Raw genomic sequence first — 20765 nt, forward strand, 5'->3', positions numbered from 1 at the left:
TATACCGGATGCCTCCTGGACGCCTTCCTCGGGAGGTGTTCCAGGCACGTCCCACCGGGAGGAGGCCCAGGGGACGCTGGAAGGATTATGTCTCTCGGCTGGCCTGGGAATGCCTTGGGCTCCCCCCGGAGGAGCTGGAGGAGGTGTCTGAGGAGAGGGATGTCAGGGTGTCTCTGCTGAGTCTGCTGCCCCCGCAACCCGGTCCCGGATAAGCAGAAGACGACGAGTACAAGTACGAGTCTTCATGATTCCAAAGACCAAATATTCAGTGGACTGATGAGACAAAAGTGGAACTTGTTGGAAGGGTGCATCCCTTTATATCTGGTGTAAAACTAAAACAGCATTTCAGAAAAATACAACACTGTTGTAGTAGCGCCAGGGTCTGGAGCAGCTTTGCTGCTTCTGGACCTGGACAACTTGCTGTTATTGATAGAACCATGTTGCTCTCGACCAGAAAATCCTGAAGGAGAATAACAGGCCATACGTTAATGACCTTAAGCACACTTGGGTTATGCAGCAAAATAATGATCCAAAGCTCAAGTGTACTTGGGACAGTGTAAATAATTAAACTTTCTCAACCAGCAATTTATATTATTCAGCTTAAGAAGTGGCCTAGTAAAAGTCTGGGCATAAATGTGATAAAATGCTGTGGCATGGCCTTAAACAGAGCTGTCATGCTCAAAAACCTTCCAATGTGGCTAAATAAAAAATAATTTGCAAAGAGTTGACCAAAAGTCCTCTGCAGTGACACAAAAGACTCACTGCCAGATCATCCAAAATGTTTCATGGCAGTTGTTGCCACCAAGGCTGACATAACCTGCTGTCAGGTTTAGGGGGGCATTACATTTACCATAGGCACAGGTCGGTTTCTTTTTTTATTTCTTTTAATAAATAAAATCATTACTTGAAAACTCAAGTTACTCCGGTTTATTTGTCAAATCTAAAAATTGGTTTGATGATCTGAAACATTTAAGTGTAAAAGAGGAAAACTAGCTACCTACACACGCAATGTGCAGTCTTGTCCAAAATTTCAACCCTACTTGATGGACATTTTACAGGACACGGAAATAATACTTTATTCCCATGTGACAGCACTTCCTCCGTGCATTTCTGGTCTGTATGCCCATAATATATTTGGACAATTGGATGCAATTTTCCTGTCCTACCTGATATAAATTTTCATGGCCACAATACTAGACCTCACAAATAGCAGTGGGGACATCATGATACTGTAGAAGAAAGAAAATCTGCATAGATATCAATATCGCAATATTCAACAATGCTATCTTGACTACAAGCCTCCCTAATATCTTGTATCCCAGTATGTCTTCATGTGTCTTAGTTTAATTACCATAAGGGAAAATTTGAGGGGGCTTTCCTCCTTCCATGTTTTTGAAACATTAAGGAAGACATTTTGACACCATCCAGGTTCAATGTGATACTGTGGATCCCTTTCTTTGACCTCTGAAATCTTGCCTTAAATTGCACTATTTGGTTACATGGGACAAAAAAAGTCGTTGGCCACTAGGGGGAGATGTTACTCTTCATATAATTAGATATTGGCGCACTCAGAGGTGAACTGACGATATTTATTTCCATTTTTGAGATCCAAAACTTTTTCTGATTCAAAACGAGACACCAGTGTTCACAGAAAACTTTTTCTTACACTTTTCTTCTTTTTTAAGGCTGTTCCTGCCAAATGGAGATCAAGAAACCCTAAATGTTGTATTCATGCCAATAGTCAACTATTAAAAAGCAATAGTAAGATTACATGATATGACATTTTATGGAGATGCATCTGAATAAATTTAAATTTAGTCAAAAGTAAATTTTTGTCAAAAATGTATTTCAAAAATTCAAATTAACACAATACATACATTTGTTGGGAGACAGAGCAATATACTGTATTTCTAGCAAATTTCTTTTTCATTTTGATAATAGTTTACAGCTAATTATTATGGTTTATAGCTAATAAAAATGCAAAATGCAGCTTCTTGGAAAATGCACTACATGGGACCACAACAAGGCTTTTTAATCCAACAATATGTTATGGCCATTTTATGACCTCTACATCATGGGGAATACTGCTGACTTGACAGCTGTCTAGCACCAAAAGGTTGGCTGTTCAGCTGCTGACTCCAACCACATCACTGGAAAGTTAGGTTGATAGAAAAGTTTAATAAAAAGAAATGTGCACAGGCAATAAGTAACTGCAAATAACAGCAGCACTCCAAGCATTGTAAAATGAGTCCTATTCATGAATATGAAGTTTCACATGCAGATCTCCTCGCATTAATGCAGTCATTCAGAAAAAAAACTTCCCCAAAGAAGTATTAAGTGTATTTACTGTACAGTAAGAGGGCATACTTTTAAGTAAGTCCACATTTCTCTATTTAAATTATAGTGTTATTGGGCTACTGTACACATTTCCTGATAAACGAAATATTTGTTGCAAATAAATATGTAAATCTAAATGTATAACTTTGCGTATGACTTTCACTTTTTTGAAATGTTTTCCTCGTTATATTGTATGATAGTGTAGCCAGTCGGAGCGTCAGACATTCAGAGGAGGACTCGGCGGGTGTCCGCTGAATGGAGCAGACAGGAGGAAGTGGCCCCCGATGCAGTTCCACACCTTTCCGTTGAAGCAGCAGCAGCGCGGATAGCTCCAGTTAAAGGAGGAAGACAAGAGCTGAGACAATTTATCGACTCTGGAGGGCAATAAATAGGTAAGTAACTAAATTATAACCCGTCTCTCCTACTCCTGAAACGTGTCGCTTCTCATATTGTTGTCGTAGCACACATTTTCTACCGTGATTCCATGAGTTTACTGCAGCTAACTCCTGTTAGCTACGTAGCTTAGCTTGCTAGATAACGAGCTAACTAGCTGTCTTAACAGGCAATCTAGCAATAGTTGGCTAATTTTTCATGGCTGATCCTCCCCTAAATCTCTTTTCAGTGTGACCGGAGTTCCATGAACGGAAGATTTCATCCTACGAACTAGCAGGGATATATTTTACGAAGTCATTCCCTAGCAGCGCGGTGAAGTTGCCCGGTGTGAGCCGACGTAAAGCTGCTGTTTCTCCCCGTCAGCAGTGGAGAGTACAAGGGCGCACCCGGCGAGAAGGACCGCCACATCCTAAGAGCAGAGGAAATTCTCTTCAAGTATCGCGGCTTTTGTTGGAGGTCCTGTTTACCCACACAGTGAATCTGCTCTGCAGTTTCCACTCATCGCGGCCTGCATTCATCACAAATGTTTTTCTCCATTTTTACTGAACAATGAACGACCTGCAACAGCTGCTGCCAAGTTCTTAGTCCCATCGTGTCATGTTGCGTGTAGGCCAGGAAGACATTTTTATCTGAGCATAAATGCCCCTGCACCTAACAAGATCCAGACAGACTTTTAGGTGTATGTGTGTGTATTTTTGACTTTTGATCCTTAGAAAACAAAGTATCCCATCACTTTATAGCTTCACCACTAAGCATTGTGAACTGCATTCCAAGTGAACATCCAGACATCATATTTTCTCCTTAGGAACAAAGTATTTATGCTCAAGAGTTCAAAATGGGGAAAATGCTCTCAAAAATCTTTGGCAACAAGGAGATGAGAATATTAATGCTCGGACTTGATGCTGCTGGAAAGACAACAATCCTTTACAAACTGAAACTGGGACAGTCTGTGACCACAATCCCCACAGTTGGATTCAATGTAGAGACGGTCACCTACAAAAATGTCAAGTTCAACGTGTGGGATGTTGGAGGCCAGGACAAGATACGTCCTCTGTGGCGGCACTACTACACGGGAACTCAAGGCTTAATTTTTGTGGTGGATTGCGCGGACAGGGATCGCATTGATGAGGCAAGGCAGGAACTTCACCGCATCATTAATGACCGGGAGATGAGAGATGCCATCATCTTGATATTTGCCAATAAGCAAGACCTTCCAGATGCCATGAAGCCACATGAAATCCAAGAGAAGCTCGGATTGACCCGGATCAGAGATAGGAATTGGTATGTTCAGCCCTCCTGTGCGACCACAGGTGATGGACTGTATGAGGGTCTGACATGGTTAACTTCAAATTACAAGTCTTAATGATTGAGTGCTGACTGTTTTAGGTCAAAACTACAATGTTGCAAGTAACAATTTATTCTTCAAAATGAGAATGCTTAAGAAAAGTTGATTATTTCAATTTATTTTTATTACGTTTATCTTTTGACTAATTTATCTTTAACTGGGTTTGCCGGCTTAAAGTTTGCTTGTGTTCTTTAGCAGGCATAAATCACATTCTTTATTGCTTGGGCTTGTTTGAAAATATGGAGTTAACTGGTTTCTAAGGTCAAAGCCACAGAGATCACCACCTTTGCCTGTTCTTTTGTTTCTATTTTGTATCTTTTTTTTTTCTCCTAAAGCCATTCTTGGATTGAGCTGTTTGATAGTCCTTTTGACTATTGGGTTGAACTTTGACAGTAAGCTCTTAATTTGTCATGTAGCCTACTTGAAGGACACATTACTGTGATTTATAGTTTTCCTTCTCTGGTATTAAAAAAACTGGGGTAAATGCAAGGAAAAAACACATTGCCCATGTTTACATGTCGCAGTCAGATTAAAACACAATTTCCTTACCCCCTCAAATACAATTACATGGGCTTTTCTAATTAAATGATTGACCGATTTCATGTCTCACTATAATGTGCAGATTATTAAACAAACAGGCCTTCAGTAACCTCAGCTCTGACCTCTCAATCTGATACCACAGCTGATTAGTCTCAGTATTGGGACACCATATGATAGCTTATATCTGTAGCATGAGTACATAGGTACATTAACCCTACATCAGAGTCCATTCGTTGGTGCAGTCAGAACAGAGAGCTGTTAAGAAATGAGCTGAACAACAGTCTGTGGTGCAGCTCTTATTCCTTATTTGACTGGGGGAACTATGTACAGAACAATGTCATTGTAATGTCTTATTAAAAAAGTGATTTTAAATCGTTTATGTCTCTGTTTTTCCTTTAAGGATTAGATCATTACCTGATTGAGTCTGCAGGGTCTTCTTTTTACAATTGCGCAGTTTCAGCTAAAAATTGTTTATTGTACATTTAGGTAACGTTCTTGTTAAACTATCCACTACTAACACATAAGACTTTGTATTTTATAACATTTGGTTTCAGTAGTTGGCTAAACCCTGTCCTTAAGTAATTCTTCTGGAATGTACTGTTTACTTTAAGAAGGTGTTGAAGTTGTGTAACTTTGGTGTGAAGGTACTGGACTTTAGTTGATGAAAAAGTTAAGCGAAATGTATTGTTTTTTTAAACATCCAGATCTGCCTTGTAACTGAGGGAAACGTGTAGCAACCTTCTTTCTGCCAGCTGACCCTCAGTGCAAAGCTACATGTGTTGGGGGGAGAAGCTCTGTGTTAGTCAGCGCTGCATTAAGCCAGAGAAAACACTGGTCACTGTAGCACTTTTTCTGGCATTTTATGAAAACTGCAAGTTTTAGTCATTCATTTTCCAGATGTTTCTGTAATCTTAAAGCATTGATCTCATTTTAACCTTAAAGAATATCCTAAACTTGTCCAAATTTTCCACAATAGGTCTTACATTTAATTTTATTACATCTCTAGGTTTTTTTTTAAATATCTGTGCATTTATTGTTTAGGGAAATTTAAATTAAACTTCCCTCGTGTTATCCACTACTAGCTGATGATCATATTTACCAAGATTTAGCTTAGGAACAGGGAGTAGTGGAGTAAAATTTGTGGAGCCCCTGAGATCAGAGTATACTGAAGTAGAGATTCGCATGCCAAAGTCAACAAATACCAACTTGACAAGTTGATCAAAAGTAATTTATAAAGCTGATAAGTTAACATTTCTTTGTGTAATTCATGTAGTTCTTAAACTGAAATAAGTCTTAAAATTGTTAAAACTTACAGAAACTGTTTTATATATGGTGTTTTCAGGAACACAGAACATTGAAAGTAAACCATTCATAATTAAAAAAAAAATGGTCTCAAACTCCCTTAGTGTTTGAGTCCCATTTGACCAAGTGTTTGTGAATAGTTAAACAGCCATGCTTAGATTCAAAGCTGGCCTTTGTTCCCAACCCATTCAGTGAAAATGTGCAAAACAGGAAGTCCAGTTGCTAGTTCTTTTTTCAGAACAACAGAGAAGTGCACGTATTTGCATGAAAAGTTGGTATTCAGCTGTGAATTCTTTTCGAATGTTTCATATTGGTGCTGAGCCACACTTGGGTTGGTGCTGAGCTGTCAGCTGCAACTTCCTGAGTTTGTCTCAACTTGAGACGTGACTACACAAAGGAAATTTGTAGCACTTTAGCTTGTCGTCCAAGGGTCCTCTTTGGAGTGAATTGGTTTCACTATGTGATCCTCAGTATGATAGCAGAGTAAGAATACTACAGTTTTTACAGAAAGATTCAAGCTTAATTGTTTAAAAAACACAAAAGCAGCAATTCATTTTACTGGTGCTTAAAAATATGTTACTGATATTAATAGAACTACCAGTCTTATGTATTGTTTCTTTGGTTTTAATACATAGACCTAAGCATTACCCACTAAATTTTGCATTATCTTAGAACCAGTGTAGATATATAACCAGCTTATTTTATATAATTTGTGGATCTATCTGCTTGAGCAGCCAGCCTGCAGTCATAACATGCCAATTGTAGTTTTAGCAACAGGTGGGGGAGGGTCCTTGATGTATTAATCTATGCTCCTTAAGGCCATAGAAAACTGCCAGTTTTTCCTAGTATCTCATTAAAAGTGCTTTAAACCAGCTTCTTCACACCTAGAAAAGCATCCCCACAGCGTGATGCTGCCACATCTGTATGAGGGATTAAAAGTCTGTTTTGCTGTCATCTGTGCAGCGCACTTTCTTCCACATGTTCACTGTGTCCCTTACATAACTTATACCAAACTGCAAACAGCTTATTATAATTTCCTTCAACAAGTACTTTCTTCTTGCCACTCCTTCATGAAAGCCAGATTTGTGAAGTGCACAACTACCAGCTGTCCTATCGATGGATTGAAGATTTCAGAGCACTGTATGATGAATGCAGCAAGATAAAACCAGGGTCACTCCAGCACTTTCTCTGGCAAGGACTTTAAACCGTAGGAAAACCTTTATATTGGTACCCAGCCCATGCCTACAACTGAGCAATATTCTTTGTAGTTAAGTTGCAGGTTAGGTGTTAGGATCCATCTTATGCTTTTTGTTTTAGCCAAGGATGCTCCATTTAAAATTCTCAATACTATTTTCATATTTGAATATTGTGCATAATAAATTATACCAGGAACATAATATAAAATGCTTGGGTAATTATCAGCCAACATCAGCTTGTGATGCTTATTTCTCTAGAAAGAGCCGAATGGCAAACATGCCTGCTGTTCTTTATAATAACCATGAGAGTTTATTTTATATTTATAGGTGGTAAATTAATTCCACTTAACTATAATTTTAGCACCAGTAGGAACAATCTGTTTTAAATAAAATATAAAATATCATTGAGGGTTATGTAAATTGTAGAGTGGCAATCAAACATACACTCACTGGCCACTTTATTAGGTACACCTGTCCAACTACTCATTAACGCAAATTTCTAATCAGCCAATCACATGGCAGCAACTCAATGCATTTAGGCATGTAGACATGGTTCAAGACGATCCGCTGCAGTTCAAACTGAGCATCCGAATGGGGAAGAAAGGTGATTTAAGTGACTTTGAACGTGGCATGGTTGTTGGTGCCAGACAGACTGATCTGAGTATTTCAGAAACTGCTGATCTACTGGAATGTTCACGCACTACCATCTCTAGGGTTTACAGAGAATGGTCAGAAAAAGAGAAAATATCCAGTGAGCGACAATTCTGTGGGCACAAATGCCTTGTTGATGCCAGATGGTCAGAGGAGAATGGCCAGACTGGTTTGAGCTGATAGAAAGGCAACAGTAACTCAAATAACCACTCGTTACAACCAAGGCATGCAGAAGAGCATCTCTGAACGTAACTTGAGGCGGATGGGCTGCAGCAGCAGAAAACAACACTGGATGCCACTCCTGTCAGCTAAGAACAGGAAACTGAGGCTACAATAGAGTCAAATAGAGATTAAGAATAGAGTCTGAAATATGATTTTTTTCCCTATCTTACTTTACCTAAATGTGTGATTTCATTACTTTTCATAGATTTTACCAGCAAAAACCAAACATTATTAGTAACTTGGACTTTAGCTGCTTTTACACCAATGACCCAGCTTTCTTAATTAGAGTACTTAGTTCAACTTCAGCACCAGTAAAAGCAATATATTATTAGCACCTGAAAATGTGGATTAAAGCTGTTTTCTACCAGTGACTCAGCTTCACTAGTTAGAATTCAGTGGAATGACTAGACTTCTTAGCATAAGATGCTTTCCCCTACATAGAGGACTTAATGATATAATTACCTCTTTAGAAAGATTGGTTTAGAACCAGCTCTTACCAGTAAAACCCAAAGGATTATTAATGTTATCTGTATCATTGTAATATTGACCAGAGATTTTTAGATTTCTCAGAAGGATTCATAGATTTTTAGATGTCTTAGCATTTGATTTGTTTTTCTGTGTTCTTTGTGATTGTATTGTAATTGTATGTACAGCGCTTTGAGTGCCTCGTTACTGAAAAGCGCTATATAAATAAACTTACCTTACCTTACCTTACAATTCGCACAGGCTCACCAAAATTGGACAATGGAAGATTGGAAAAACATTGCCTGGTCTGATGAGTCTCCATTTCTGTTGCGACGTTCGGATGGTCGCGTCAGAATTTGGCGTCAACAACATAAAAGCATGGATCCATCCTGCCTTGTATCAACGGTTCAGGCTGGTGGTGGTGGTGTAATGGTGTGGGGGATATTTTCTTGGCACACTTTGGGCCCCTTAGTACCCAAGTATTGAGCATCGTTTCAATGCCACAGCCTACATGAGTATTGTTGCTGATCATGTCCATCCCTTTATGACCACAGTGTACCCATCTTCTGATGGTTACTTCCAGCAGGATAACGCACCATGTCATAAAGCAAGAATCATCTCAGACTGGTTTCTTGAACATGACAATCAGTTCACTGGACTCAAATGGCCTCCACAGTCACCAGATCTCAATCCAATAGAGCACCTTTATGATGTGGTGGAACGGGAGATTCGCATCATGGATGCAGCTGACAAATCTGCAGCAACTGTGTGATGCTATCATGTCAATATGGACCAAACTCTCCGAGGAATGTTTCAGTACCTTGTTGAATCTATGCTACGAAGGATTAAGGCAGTTCTGAAGGCAAAAGGGGATCCAGCCCAGTACTACCAAGATGTACCTAATAAAGTAAGTAAGTAAGTAAGTAAAATTTTATTTATATAGCACAGATCACAAAGTGCTTCACAACACTAAAACAAATTACAATTGGAATAATATATTTATATATGTCGAATAAAAGAAGATAAGATAAAATCAAAAATAAACTAACCAAACACAAACCTAAAAAGATGAGTTTTTAGCAGTTTTTCAAAAGACACCACCGAATCCGCAGTCCTTGTGCACAAGGGGATAGAGTTCCAGAGTCGGGGAGCTACTGTTGCAAAAGCTCTATCACCCTTAGTTTTCAGCCTTGTGTGATGTACAGCCAGTAGGACTTTATCACATGACCTCAGAGACCTGGGGGGATTGTACGGATACAAGAGTTCACTGACATAAGTTGGGGCTTGACCATGAAGACCTCTATAAGTCAGGACCAGCATCTTAAACTGAGCTCTGAAATTAATGGGGAGCCAGTGCAGCTGGATGAGTAACGGTGTGGAGTGGGAATACTTAGAAGATTTTGTCAGAAGTCTAGCAGCAGCATTCTGAACAACCTGGAGACGTTCCAGGGAGTTTTTGCTAAGACAGGTAAATAAAGCATTACAGTAATCCAAACATGAGGAAATGAATGCATGGATAGCAATCTCAAGTTCAGAACGTGACACAATGGGACTTAACTTAGCAAGGTTACGTAAATGATAAAAACAAGAGTGAACCAGAGATTTGATGTGGGTATCTAAGGAGAAAGCAGAGTCAAAGGTTACACCAAGGTTCCTGATGGAAGATTTAGCAAATTTGCCAAGAGGACCAAGAGCTTCCATTATACTGGATATAAATCTATCAGGGGCACAAACAAGGACTTCAGTTTTTTCATCATTAAGTTGGAGAAAGTTATCAGCCATCCAACTTTTGATAGATTCAAAACATATAATCAGCAACTGTAACTTAAAGACATGTTCAAGCTTAAAGGAAATATACAGCTGAATGTCGTTGGCATAACAGTGATAAGAAATGCACTCAAAAGTGCTCAGGATATGCTGTAAAGGAGCCAAATACAATAAAAATAGCAAGGGCCCTAGGACAGAACCTTGGGGGACACCACAAGAAAGGGAGGCTGGAGAGGACCTGTACCTAGAGGCAGCCACACAGAAGCATCGTTTAGATAAATATGAAGTGAACCACTCTAAAGCAGAACCAGATACACCCACCCAATGTCTCAGCCTATCGAGCAAGATTTGATGGTCAACAGTATCGAAGGCAGAAGTAAGGTCCAACATCAGCATAACAGAACACTCTACTGCATCACTACGCAACAAGATATCGCTAGAAACTCTAACAAGAGCTGTTTCTGTGGAATGAAACCTACGAAAACCAGACTGATATTTGTCAAGGATATTGTGTTTGTCCATGAAGGCTATCAGCTGCATAGACACAACCTTTTCCAGAATCTTAGATAAAAAGGGAAATTTGGAAATCGGTCTATAACTGTTGAAAATAGAAGGGTCAAGCTTGGGTTTCTTTAAAAGTGGGTGAATGACAGCGTAAAGTGGCCGGTGAGCGTACATTTTCATTATGTGTGTCATTCAGAGACAGAGGAGTTTTCAGAGGGATTGCAATTATTGTTTGTAAGATGTCAAGTTCCTCTTAAGCCTCGGGATGTTTGCTTTAGCACCACAGAGGTTTCTGTCAGGCAGGTCAGCCGACCTAAAAAGTTGTTCTAAAGATGCAGAGATTTAAGACTTCCTGTGGAAAAAATTTGAAAAAAGAAGGAATATAATTCTCTACATATATCATCATCTTTCCAATAAATGCCTATTTTAACCACCTGAGTTTCCAACATTTCAGTACAACCATATGATCCTCGAAGCTTTATTGGCAACAATGGTGCCTGTGGGCTAAGGACAAAAACTGTGAGCATGTTTCAGTGACCTCCCCTCTGAAAAGATAAGACCTTCTGCCCTTCTGTCAACTCCCTCCAAGCTCAGCTGGAATCCCATACACTTCCTGAGAGGAAAGGTTAGGAATTGCTTTTAGGTCAAAGTAGGAAGCTCAGTAATGAGGAGCTTCTTGTAATAACCTTTGTTTTTCTATCAACGAAGGGTTAGGCTGGCTGAGATTGAACATGTTTGCTGCAACATAATGCCAATGAAAATAGGCACATAGTTTAGAGATGTCATAATTCACTATCCAAGGGCTTAAACTCTTAACATCTGCTTGTTTGTTGGAGTTGTTTCTATGAGAATAGTCCAAAGGGATCTCCAAAGTTACGCCTGGATGTCTTTGGTATCACAAACATGCTGATTTTGGTGCTACAAACCTCCAATAAGGCCTTCTGTTCTACATGAGAAGTAATTAAAAGAGACTGGCCACTCAATGCTGAGCCAACAACACATGTATCCTACTGTTTCACAAGGACGGCTTTCAACCTATTAGTCAGCCTCAGGAAAAGTAAAACAGCCCAGAGTAGGAAAATAGCTGCACACCTCCCACGATTACAGGCTAAACCTGAACTGTCTTTGTGGTTTTCACAGGCGTGGTTAGTCTAACTCACTTGTCTTCATTTCCTCTGAGCTTCATCTGCAGAGCAGCATTTCTGCAGGTAGTTCCAGTGTAATACTCCCAACATAGACATTGTTGGCTTAATGTTAGCCTACAATTTAGCAGGTACACCCTTCTGGGAAATCACTGTAGGATTACACACAGACTTTTGTGCCCATAAAGGCCAAACACCATTATTACAGCCGTTTATTTATTTGCTAAATGATCTGTGGGAACACCTACTCCAAACATCTGTTGTTACAGTCTGATTCGGTGCCTGCTTATCCTTATGGGCACATAAATTGTCCCTGGTTGTGAAACAGCTGTATCTGCGTCCTCTTTCCGGTGCACCCTCTGAAACCTCTTCGAGTGTTATTGATGAACTCAAACAGAGCTCAGTTTAAAACAGGTGCGGAAGTGGCTAAAAGTTGTTTGGTTTCCTGCTTTGGGCATAGTTCCCCTGATAAAAGTTGCCATTAGACAAAGTGGCTCACGTAAGTTTTCTCCCCACTTTAACTTTATCCGATTTTGTCACAAAAAACCCCCACAAAGTTTGATGTATTTTATTGGGATTTTATGTGATAGACATTGTGCATACTTGTGAAGTGGAATGAAACATTTTTTTTGTAAATAACAATCTGTGGCATGCAATAATATTGTCATTCAGGAAAAGTATGAATTTGTCAACAGTGTCCTGCTGGGTATAATTTAATATCAGTACAATATAGCTGTTCTTTAAGACCTCAGAGGTCTTTAGAGAACATTAGTGAACAAATACTATCAAGAAGACCAAGGGCCAAAGCAGACAGGTCAGGGATACAATTGTGGAAAAGTTTAAAGTAGGGCTACAGTATAAAATAATGTCCCAATCTCACAGATAACTGTTCAATTTATCATCTGAAAAGAGTATTTCACAGCCATTGTCATCTACTTAAACTTATATGCAGCTAAACTAAGAAGCCTATGGTAACTCTGGAGGAGCTTCAGAGATTCACAGTTCAGATCAGAGAATCGGTTGACAGAACAGCCTCCGGTTTGTTTGCTCCACAAGTCTGACCTTAATGGAAAAGTGGTAAGAAGGAAGCCATTGCTAAAAGAAAACAAATAACAGTCCTGGTTGTAAGTGATGCAGCAAACATGTAGAAGAAGGTGCTCTGGACAGATAAGACCAAAACTGAACATTTTGGACCAACAACAAAATGCTATATGTGATGATGAACACTCTACAGTCTTCCACCTCCCGCCCTCCAGGCACGTCCCACTGGGAGGAGGCCCTGGGGACGGCCCAGGACACGCTGGAGGGACTATGTCTCTCGGCTGGCCTGGGAACGCCTTGGGCTCCCCTCGGAGGAGCTGGAGGAGGTGTCTGGGGAGAGGGACGTCTGGGTGTCTCTGCTGAGCCTGCTGCCCCCGCGACCCGGTCCCGGAAAAGCGGAAGACGACGAGTACGAGCTTCTCTACAGCAGAGACTGGGAAACTGGTCAGAGTAGATGGGAGGATGGATGACGCTAAACGCAATGGAAGGAAACCAGTTAAAGGCTGCAAAAGTAACTGTGAAGCTGTACCAAGACTTCACACATGCTCCCCAACCAATCTGACTGAGAATGAGCCATGCTGCAAAGACAAATGGACAACTTTTGTCTCAAAATTTATAAAGCTGCTGGAAACACCCTAAAGACAGCATCTGTATCTGCAGCAAGAGTTTTATTAAAAAAAAGAAAGTTATTTATTTAGAAAAGTGAATACCATTTGCCATATCATTTCGCTTGTTTATTTATGCACTGCTTTGTGTTGCCCAACACATAAGACTCCAGTGAAACAGATTTAAGTTTGTGACTGGCACATGATAAAATGTAAAAAGGGGTTTCAACACTTTTACAAGGCTCAGTTGATGTAGTGTTTTCTTTTTGTTACGTTGGTATAACCTGAGTTTGTTTGACCTGCAGGTGTTTCAGATCAGAATTTTCTTGCAAATTATAATTGTTTTTTCCTAAAAAATTGTTAGAATATGAGAATTGCTGTGGCCAAATAAGGATGAAAATGCGAGGACTGTGAAGTCCAAGGTACGCCGGGCAGTCGTCCAAAACACATTCCATTCATATCTGCAGCTGAAGGTTGTTTACTGTGGAGAACTTACTAGCTCAGTGTACCAGAAATGTATTATGAACTGTGAGAAGTCCACCTGACATTTTCAAATTGTGTGTAAGCTGATACATAAAGTGCTCACAGTAGCATCGAGTGCACTATACGTGCTACAAATTATATTTAACTTGGTTAAAATCATTGGTTTACGTGTCATTACATTTGTATTTTCATGGGTGCTCTAGAGGATTTACAGATATTTTGTTTTGTCCCTGCAATCAGACACCAAGAATACTAAGGACTGTAGCTTGCATTCAGGTGTGAGCAAGGCTTTACTTCGGAGATAGGAGGGGAAGTTGCAATTAATAGTGCAGCAGCTTGCAGTTTCCTGAGTCTCCTTATAGCAAGAACCACAACTGCATCTGTTTCGGAAGAAAAAAAAAAAAAAATCTGTTGTTACTTCTTTGTGATAATCTGTTTGGAAAAGAGACCTGGCCAATACTTGTTCAGGCAGCACACAGATCACCAGCCTTTGTTATGGAGCATGTGTTTTTACAGAAACACAGGGGGGTGATTTAATCATCACATACAGCAGCACAGGCACAAGTCATCCATCTCCACAGCTGCACACACCAGCTCTCACACTGAAGATCCATGTGTGCAACCTAACCGCTTCTTTTGAGCTGTTCTACATGCAGAGTCACTGTTGTGACGATATGTCTGGGTTAAACAACACATTTTGCTTGTAGGGGAAGAAAAAAGACAAATCCACGGCAGGTCAGGTGCTGCTTTTCACTTATGCTATACAATTAGACAACAGAAGAAGAAATGACTGAGGGAAATGTTTCATATATACACTGGTTTGGACTCCAAACTCCATAAAATTAAAGGATGGGAATGTTCCAATACTAATGCTTTGCTAGGAATGGAAAAGTGCACACTTTATCCTTACAGTGCTGGATTTTGACCCCTCCCAACCGCAGCACAGCTGTCCTAACAGTACCCTAGCTGGGAGAGAGGAGGGAAGCAGTGATGTTTTGCCTGAAAAACAGTTGTTTTACAGCTTTACGTCGCCATTTCATGCAGTCAAATCCACTGAAAGTGTGGTACAAATGCTCAGTGTCACTGCATTCCGAAAGAGGTTTGGGAAGTGTGCTGAAAGATAACACAGGTCACATGCTCTGCTTTCAAAAGTGAGCTCTGTTGTCTGTTTGTGCAGCCTTAAGTTCAGCGAACTCACTTTGCTCCGTGAGAGATAGAAGTTGAATTTCTCTGTGTGTGTGTGTGTGTGCGCAGAAAAAATGGATGGGCACTTTATGCAGGATCAGAAGAGTCAACCATTTATGCAGCCCTTCTATTTTTAAACAGCCCAGTTTGATATCTATTCTTGAGTCAATCCTAAGAGTTAGTGAGAAAATGAGTCTTCCTTTTCTGGAGCAGTGTCTCTTGGCTCCAGGCAGTGTGATAATGATGGTGACACAAAGGATCCTCTGTGTCACTTGTCTGTGATGCAGCAGAGAGGAGCACGCCACACAGAGCGCTACGGCTTTCACAGAGCATTTAGGCTGCACGTGGATCATGGAGCAATTCAGTTTATTTTATACAGATCAGTAAAACCTGGGCGCAAACAAGACACCAGATATTTTACTGTCATTTCATGATTAATGAACAGATAGATTAATAAAGAAATGTTTCCCAGTAAGTTTGAGAACCTAACAGCACCATCTGTTGGTATGAAATGGCCCAGTTATGTCTTACTGCAAGGATGGACCTACAAAAACAACTATAATCCACTGTTATGTATACATGATAACATCAACTCCTGTGCTTCTCTGTGGATTGTCCTCATTTATAGTAAGGCCTCCTGTGTTCCCTTCTGCTGCATGCCTAATTAGCTCACTTTAAAATGATCTTTTAGCTGTTTTAGCTATTTTCTGTTCAAATTTCAGAGAAAACCAGGTTATCTTTTCTGACTGGGAAAGCTTAAATTGGACGAAAACCAGTGAAGCTTGCCCATACCTCTATAATCTCTCTTAGTAAGTCTGTCTGGGCCCTGTCCCCACCTCACAGGGGGACATGAACTTAATACCAGCTGTAATTCAAATTAATTAGCTGGTCAAAGGTAAAAAAGACCTTAAGAAAAAGTTCATTCTGATTGCAGTCCAAGTGCTTAAGGACAAACAGTGAAAGGACAGTGGAGGGCCAGAGGGAGGTATAATAGTTTACTTCAACAACTGAATAGAAAAATGTCATTAAAATCAGTGTAACAAATACAGGGGTTGGACAATGAAACTGAAACACCTGTCATTTTATTGTGGGAGGTTTCATGGCTAAATTGGACCAGCCTGGTAGCCAGTCTTCATTGATTGCACATTGCACCAGTAAGAGCAGAGTGTGAAGGTTCAATTAGCAGAGTAAGAGCACAGATTGCTCAAAATATTGAAATGCACACAACATTATGGGTGACATACCAGAGTTCAAAAGAGGACAAATTGTTGGTGCACGTCTTGCTGGCGCATCTGTGACCAAGACAGCAAGTCTTTGTGATGTATCAAGAGCCACGGTATCCAGGGTAATGTCAGCATACCACCAAGAAGGACGAACCACATCCAACAGGATTAACTGTGGATGCAAGAGGAAGCTGTCTGAAAGGGATGTTCGGGTGCCAATCCGGACTGTATCCAAAAAAAAAAAAAAAAAAAAGAGCTGCTAAAATCTCTGCAGACCCCACACAACCTGCACATCAACTGTTCAGAGCTTTACCTTCAGGCCGCCGCTACAGAGACAGTTTCTTCCCCCACGCTGTTTCTCTGTTGAACATTCAATAGAGTACAGAACAACAGCATACAGATGTTGCAAATGCACCTTTTTATTATATATGTGTATATTGTACATTGTAAATATGTATATTCTGTAATGCAAAAACAAACCAAAGAGCAAAGTGTACCGGAGTCAAATTCCTTGTTTGTATGTATGAACTTGGCAATAAAGCTGATTCTGATTCTGAAAAAAAAAAAAAAAAAACATAAAACCACGGCTGCCCAAATCACAGCAGAATTAAATGTGCACCTCAACTCTCCTGTTTCCACCAGAACTGTCCGTCAGGAGCTCCACAGGGTCAATATACACGGCCGGGCTGCTATAGCCAAACCTTTGGTCACTCATGCCAATGCCAAACGTAGGTTTCAATGGTGCAAGGAGCGCAAATCTTGGGTTGTGGACAATGTGAAACATGTATTGTTCTCTGATGAGTCCACCTTTACTGTTTTCCTCACATCCGGGAGAATTACGGTGTGGAGAAGCCCCAAAGAAACGTACCACCCAGACTGTTGCATAACCAGAGTGAAGCATGGGGGTGGATCAGTGATGGTTTGGGCTGCCATATCATGGCATTCCCTTGGCCCAATACTTGTGCTAGATGGGCACGTCACTGCCAAGGACTACCGAACCATTCTTGAGGACCATGTGCATCCAATGGTTCAAACATTGTATCCTGAAGGCGGTGCCATGTATCAGGATGACAATGCACCAATACACACAGCAAGACTGGTGAAAGATTGGTTTGATGAACATGAAAGTGAAGTTGAACATCTCCCATGGCCTGCACAGTCACCAGATCTAAATATTATTGAGCCACTTTGGGGTGTTTTGGAGGAGTGAGTCAGGAAACGTTTTCCTCCACCCGTATCACGTAGTGACCTGGCCACTATCCTGCAAGAAGAATGGCTTAAAATCCCTCTGACCACTGTGCAGGACTTGTATATGTCATTCCCAAGACGAATTGACGCTGTATTGGCTGCAGAAGGAGGCCCTACACCATACTAATAAATTATTGTGGTCTAAAACCAGGTGTTTCCGTGTCATTGTCCAACCCCTGTATTTCAATGCACATTACACAACAAACAGGTCTGATTCATTCCTAGTTATAGAGGAAAATATTATGAAATCAACCAATTTCATCCATTCATATAAACGTGTTCAGATAGCATACAGCCCAGCTTGATTGTAAATATAATACAAACCAGTAAATTAGTAGATTGTATGCAGTTTCCTATCGCAGAAAACCAGGCTGGCTTTAAAGAAATCATTCCTGCTAAGCAATCATAATTTAAACGTAGCAGTTCATTTCTGTCCCTTTTCTTACAGATCAATACCTTTTCAGAACCGGGACCATAAAGCGTCATTTACCCAAGATGTTTCTGTATATAAATTGTTCATTTTGTAACGTCCCTTGAGACATTTGGTGTGGATTGGTACTCTATAAATAAACTGAACTGAAATTGAATTGAAGCGTCAGCAGAAGAAACCATAAAATGCTCTAAAACATTTCTTGTCATCTTTGGACATTTTCCTTCAACTAAACTTTCCATTGATATGCTTGCATACAGAACTCTGAACAGCCAGCTTTCTTTGAAAGTAACATTTCATGACTTACCCTCCGTTGTTATGCGTGTCAATGACTGGACACACGTCATGTCAGCAGTCTTTTCACTGATTGTGGGGACCACAGCATAACATTTGTGTGTTAAAAAGCCTTTATTTGTAGCTGTGGGCAATATGGACATTTTATTCATTTTATCATGATATTTTGTGGTATTTATTGTGGTGACAATAAAAGTGATGATAAAAACTATTTACATCTCCGCAGTCTTTTTAGGTAACTGTAACTGAAAGATATCACAGGCCCCCTGCTGGACCCCCTGCAATTTGCTTACCGAGCAAACAGGTCGGCAGATGATGCTGTTAACTTAGGTCTACACTTCATCCTGCAACACCTCGACCAGCCAGGGACGTACGCCAGGATCCTGTTTGTAGACTTCAGCTCGGCCTTCATCACGATCATACCAGACATCCTCCACCAGAAGCTCACCCAGCTCAACGTCCCAGCCTCCACCTGTCAGTGGATCAACAGCTTCCTGACAGACCAACAGCAGCAGGTGAGACTGGGGAGCATCTTCTCCCGATCCAGATCAATAAGTACTGGTGCCCCGATCCAGATCAATAAGTACTGGTGCCCCTCAGGGATGTGTTCTATCCCCACTCCTCTTCTCCCTCTATACAAATGACTACACCTCAGCGGACTCGTCCGTGAAACTCCTTAAGTTTGCAGACGACACCACTGTCATTGGACTGATCCAGGACGGTGATGAGTCTGCATACAGACAGCAGGTGGATCGGCTGGTACACTGATGCAGTCAGAACTACCTTGAACTCCACCCACTCAAGACTGTGGAAATGGTGGTGGACTTTCGGAGAACACCACCCCCATACACCCCCTCACCATCCTCAACAACACTGTATCGGCCGTGGACCACTTCAGGTTCTTAGGAACCACCATCTCTGAGGACCTGAGATGGTCTTCACACATAGACACTGTTCGAAAGAAGGCCCAGCAGAGACTGTACTTCCTGAGGCAACTCAAGAAGTTCAACCTTCCACAGGAGCTGTTGGTCATCTTCTACACTGACATCATTCAATCTGTCCTGTCTTCATCCATCTCAGTGTGGTTTGGCTCATCCACAAAACAGGACAGGTCCAGACTGCAACGAATAATCAGGACTGCAGAGAGAATAATCAGGGCTGACCTTCCCTCCATCCAGGACTTATACAGGTATAGGGTCAGGAAAAGAGCTGCTAAAATCTCTGCAGACCCCACACAACCTGCACATAACTTGTTCAGAGCTTTACCTTCGGGCCGCCGCTACAGAGCACTGTTCTCTAAAACCAGCCACCACAGAGACAGTTTCTTCCCCCAGGCTGTTTCTCTGTTGAACATTCAATAGAGTACAAAACAACAGCATACAGATGTTGCAAATGCACCTTTTTATTATATATGTGTATATTGTACATTGTAAATATGTATATTCTGTAATACAAAAACAAACCAAAGAGCAAAGTGTACCGGAGTCAAATTCCTTGTTTGTATGTATGAACTTGGCAATAAAGCTGATTCTGTGTGGCTGTGACTGGTTGTCACAGCAATCATAGCTTCTCAAACATAAATACTGCTCTTAAAAAACATACACATTTTTAAATAAGCTTCTCAAGGACACCAGTTACATAAACAAGTGTGATATCACGGAACCACACACATTAACTGCATTTAATCATATTTATAAATGTATTAATATTTATTTACTGAACTTTTCGATGATATTCTAATTTACTGAGATGGACCTTCATACTGAAATAAAAAAATCAAGTTTCATATTTGAAAATATTAATAAACACTTGGAAACAACACACCTTCCTGCTGGTAAAACTAATACATTTTAAGCATCTTAATTGTGCTTTAGGCAGAGAGTGTATTTATTTAGACTGTTAAACCTCACTCAGTCAACTGCAACCATATCATTTTATTTAGCACTGAAGGCCACCCATGCTTTTTATGCTACAGTCCCCACTGTGTAAACAAAGCAAGACGGGCTGTCTGGGGCCCCTGCATGCCTGTGAGAGCGTGTGGGGCGTACTTCATAGTTCTATGCTTGAATAGGAGCCATAATCTTCTTAATCTGGAGCACTGAATGGAATTCCTCTAATATGGGGGCAACGATTGGCAGTGTGTTCACTTTGCTTTTTACAACCATGTAATTTAACTTTTGGGTTTCTTTTTGAAGTTACTCAATGCAGTACTAAAATGTGTTATTCATAAATTATTTATATGCAGATTAAGGAAATAGTTTAGGCTTGAACGATTTAAGGTTTCTGAAGTTGAATGCTTATCGCCCCCCAGTGTTCATAATGGGTAAGGTCTGTTACAAAAATGAAAGATAAACACACTCTTCCTGCTACCAGAAGGGTCTCGGATCAAAAC

At 40.5% G+C, this 20765-nt stretch overlaps 1 protein-coding gene across 1 annotated transcript; it reads left to right on the plus strand.

Annotated features, from left to right (window-relative positions):
- The first annotated feature begins 2537 nt into the window (after positions 1–2537).
- arf6b (ADP-ribosylation factor 6b) lies at positions 2538–4987 on the plus strand. The gene is made up of 2 exons (XM_047345344.1): positions 2538–2729; positions 2960–4987. The coding sequence occupies exon 2, from the start codon at positions 3566–3568 to the stop codon at positions 4091–4093; it is 528 nt and encodes a 175-aa protein (XP_047201300.1). The 5' UTR covers positions 2538–2729; positions 2960–3565; the 3' UTR covers positions 4094–4987.
- The last annotated feature ends 15778 nt before the right edge of the window (positions 4988–20765 follow it).

Source organism: Girardinichthys multiradiatus, chromosome 19 (assembly GCF_021462225.1).
Source record: "Girardinichthys multiradiatus isolate DD_20200921_A chromosome 19, DD_fGirMul_XY1, whole genome shotgun sequence".
Taxonomy (NCBI): domain Eukaryota; kingdom Metazoa; phylum Chordata; class Actinopteri; order Cyprinodontiformes; family Goodeidae; genus Girardinichthys; species Girardinichthys multiradiatus.

Bases quoted from the DNA above. Each gene is read 5' to 3' on its own strand.
- arf6b (XM_047345344.1), top strand. From the start codon at position 3,566: ATGGGGAAAATGCTCTCAAAAATCTTTGGCAACAAGGAGATGAGAATA.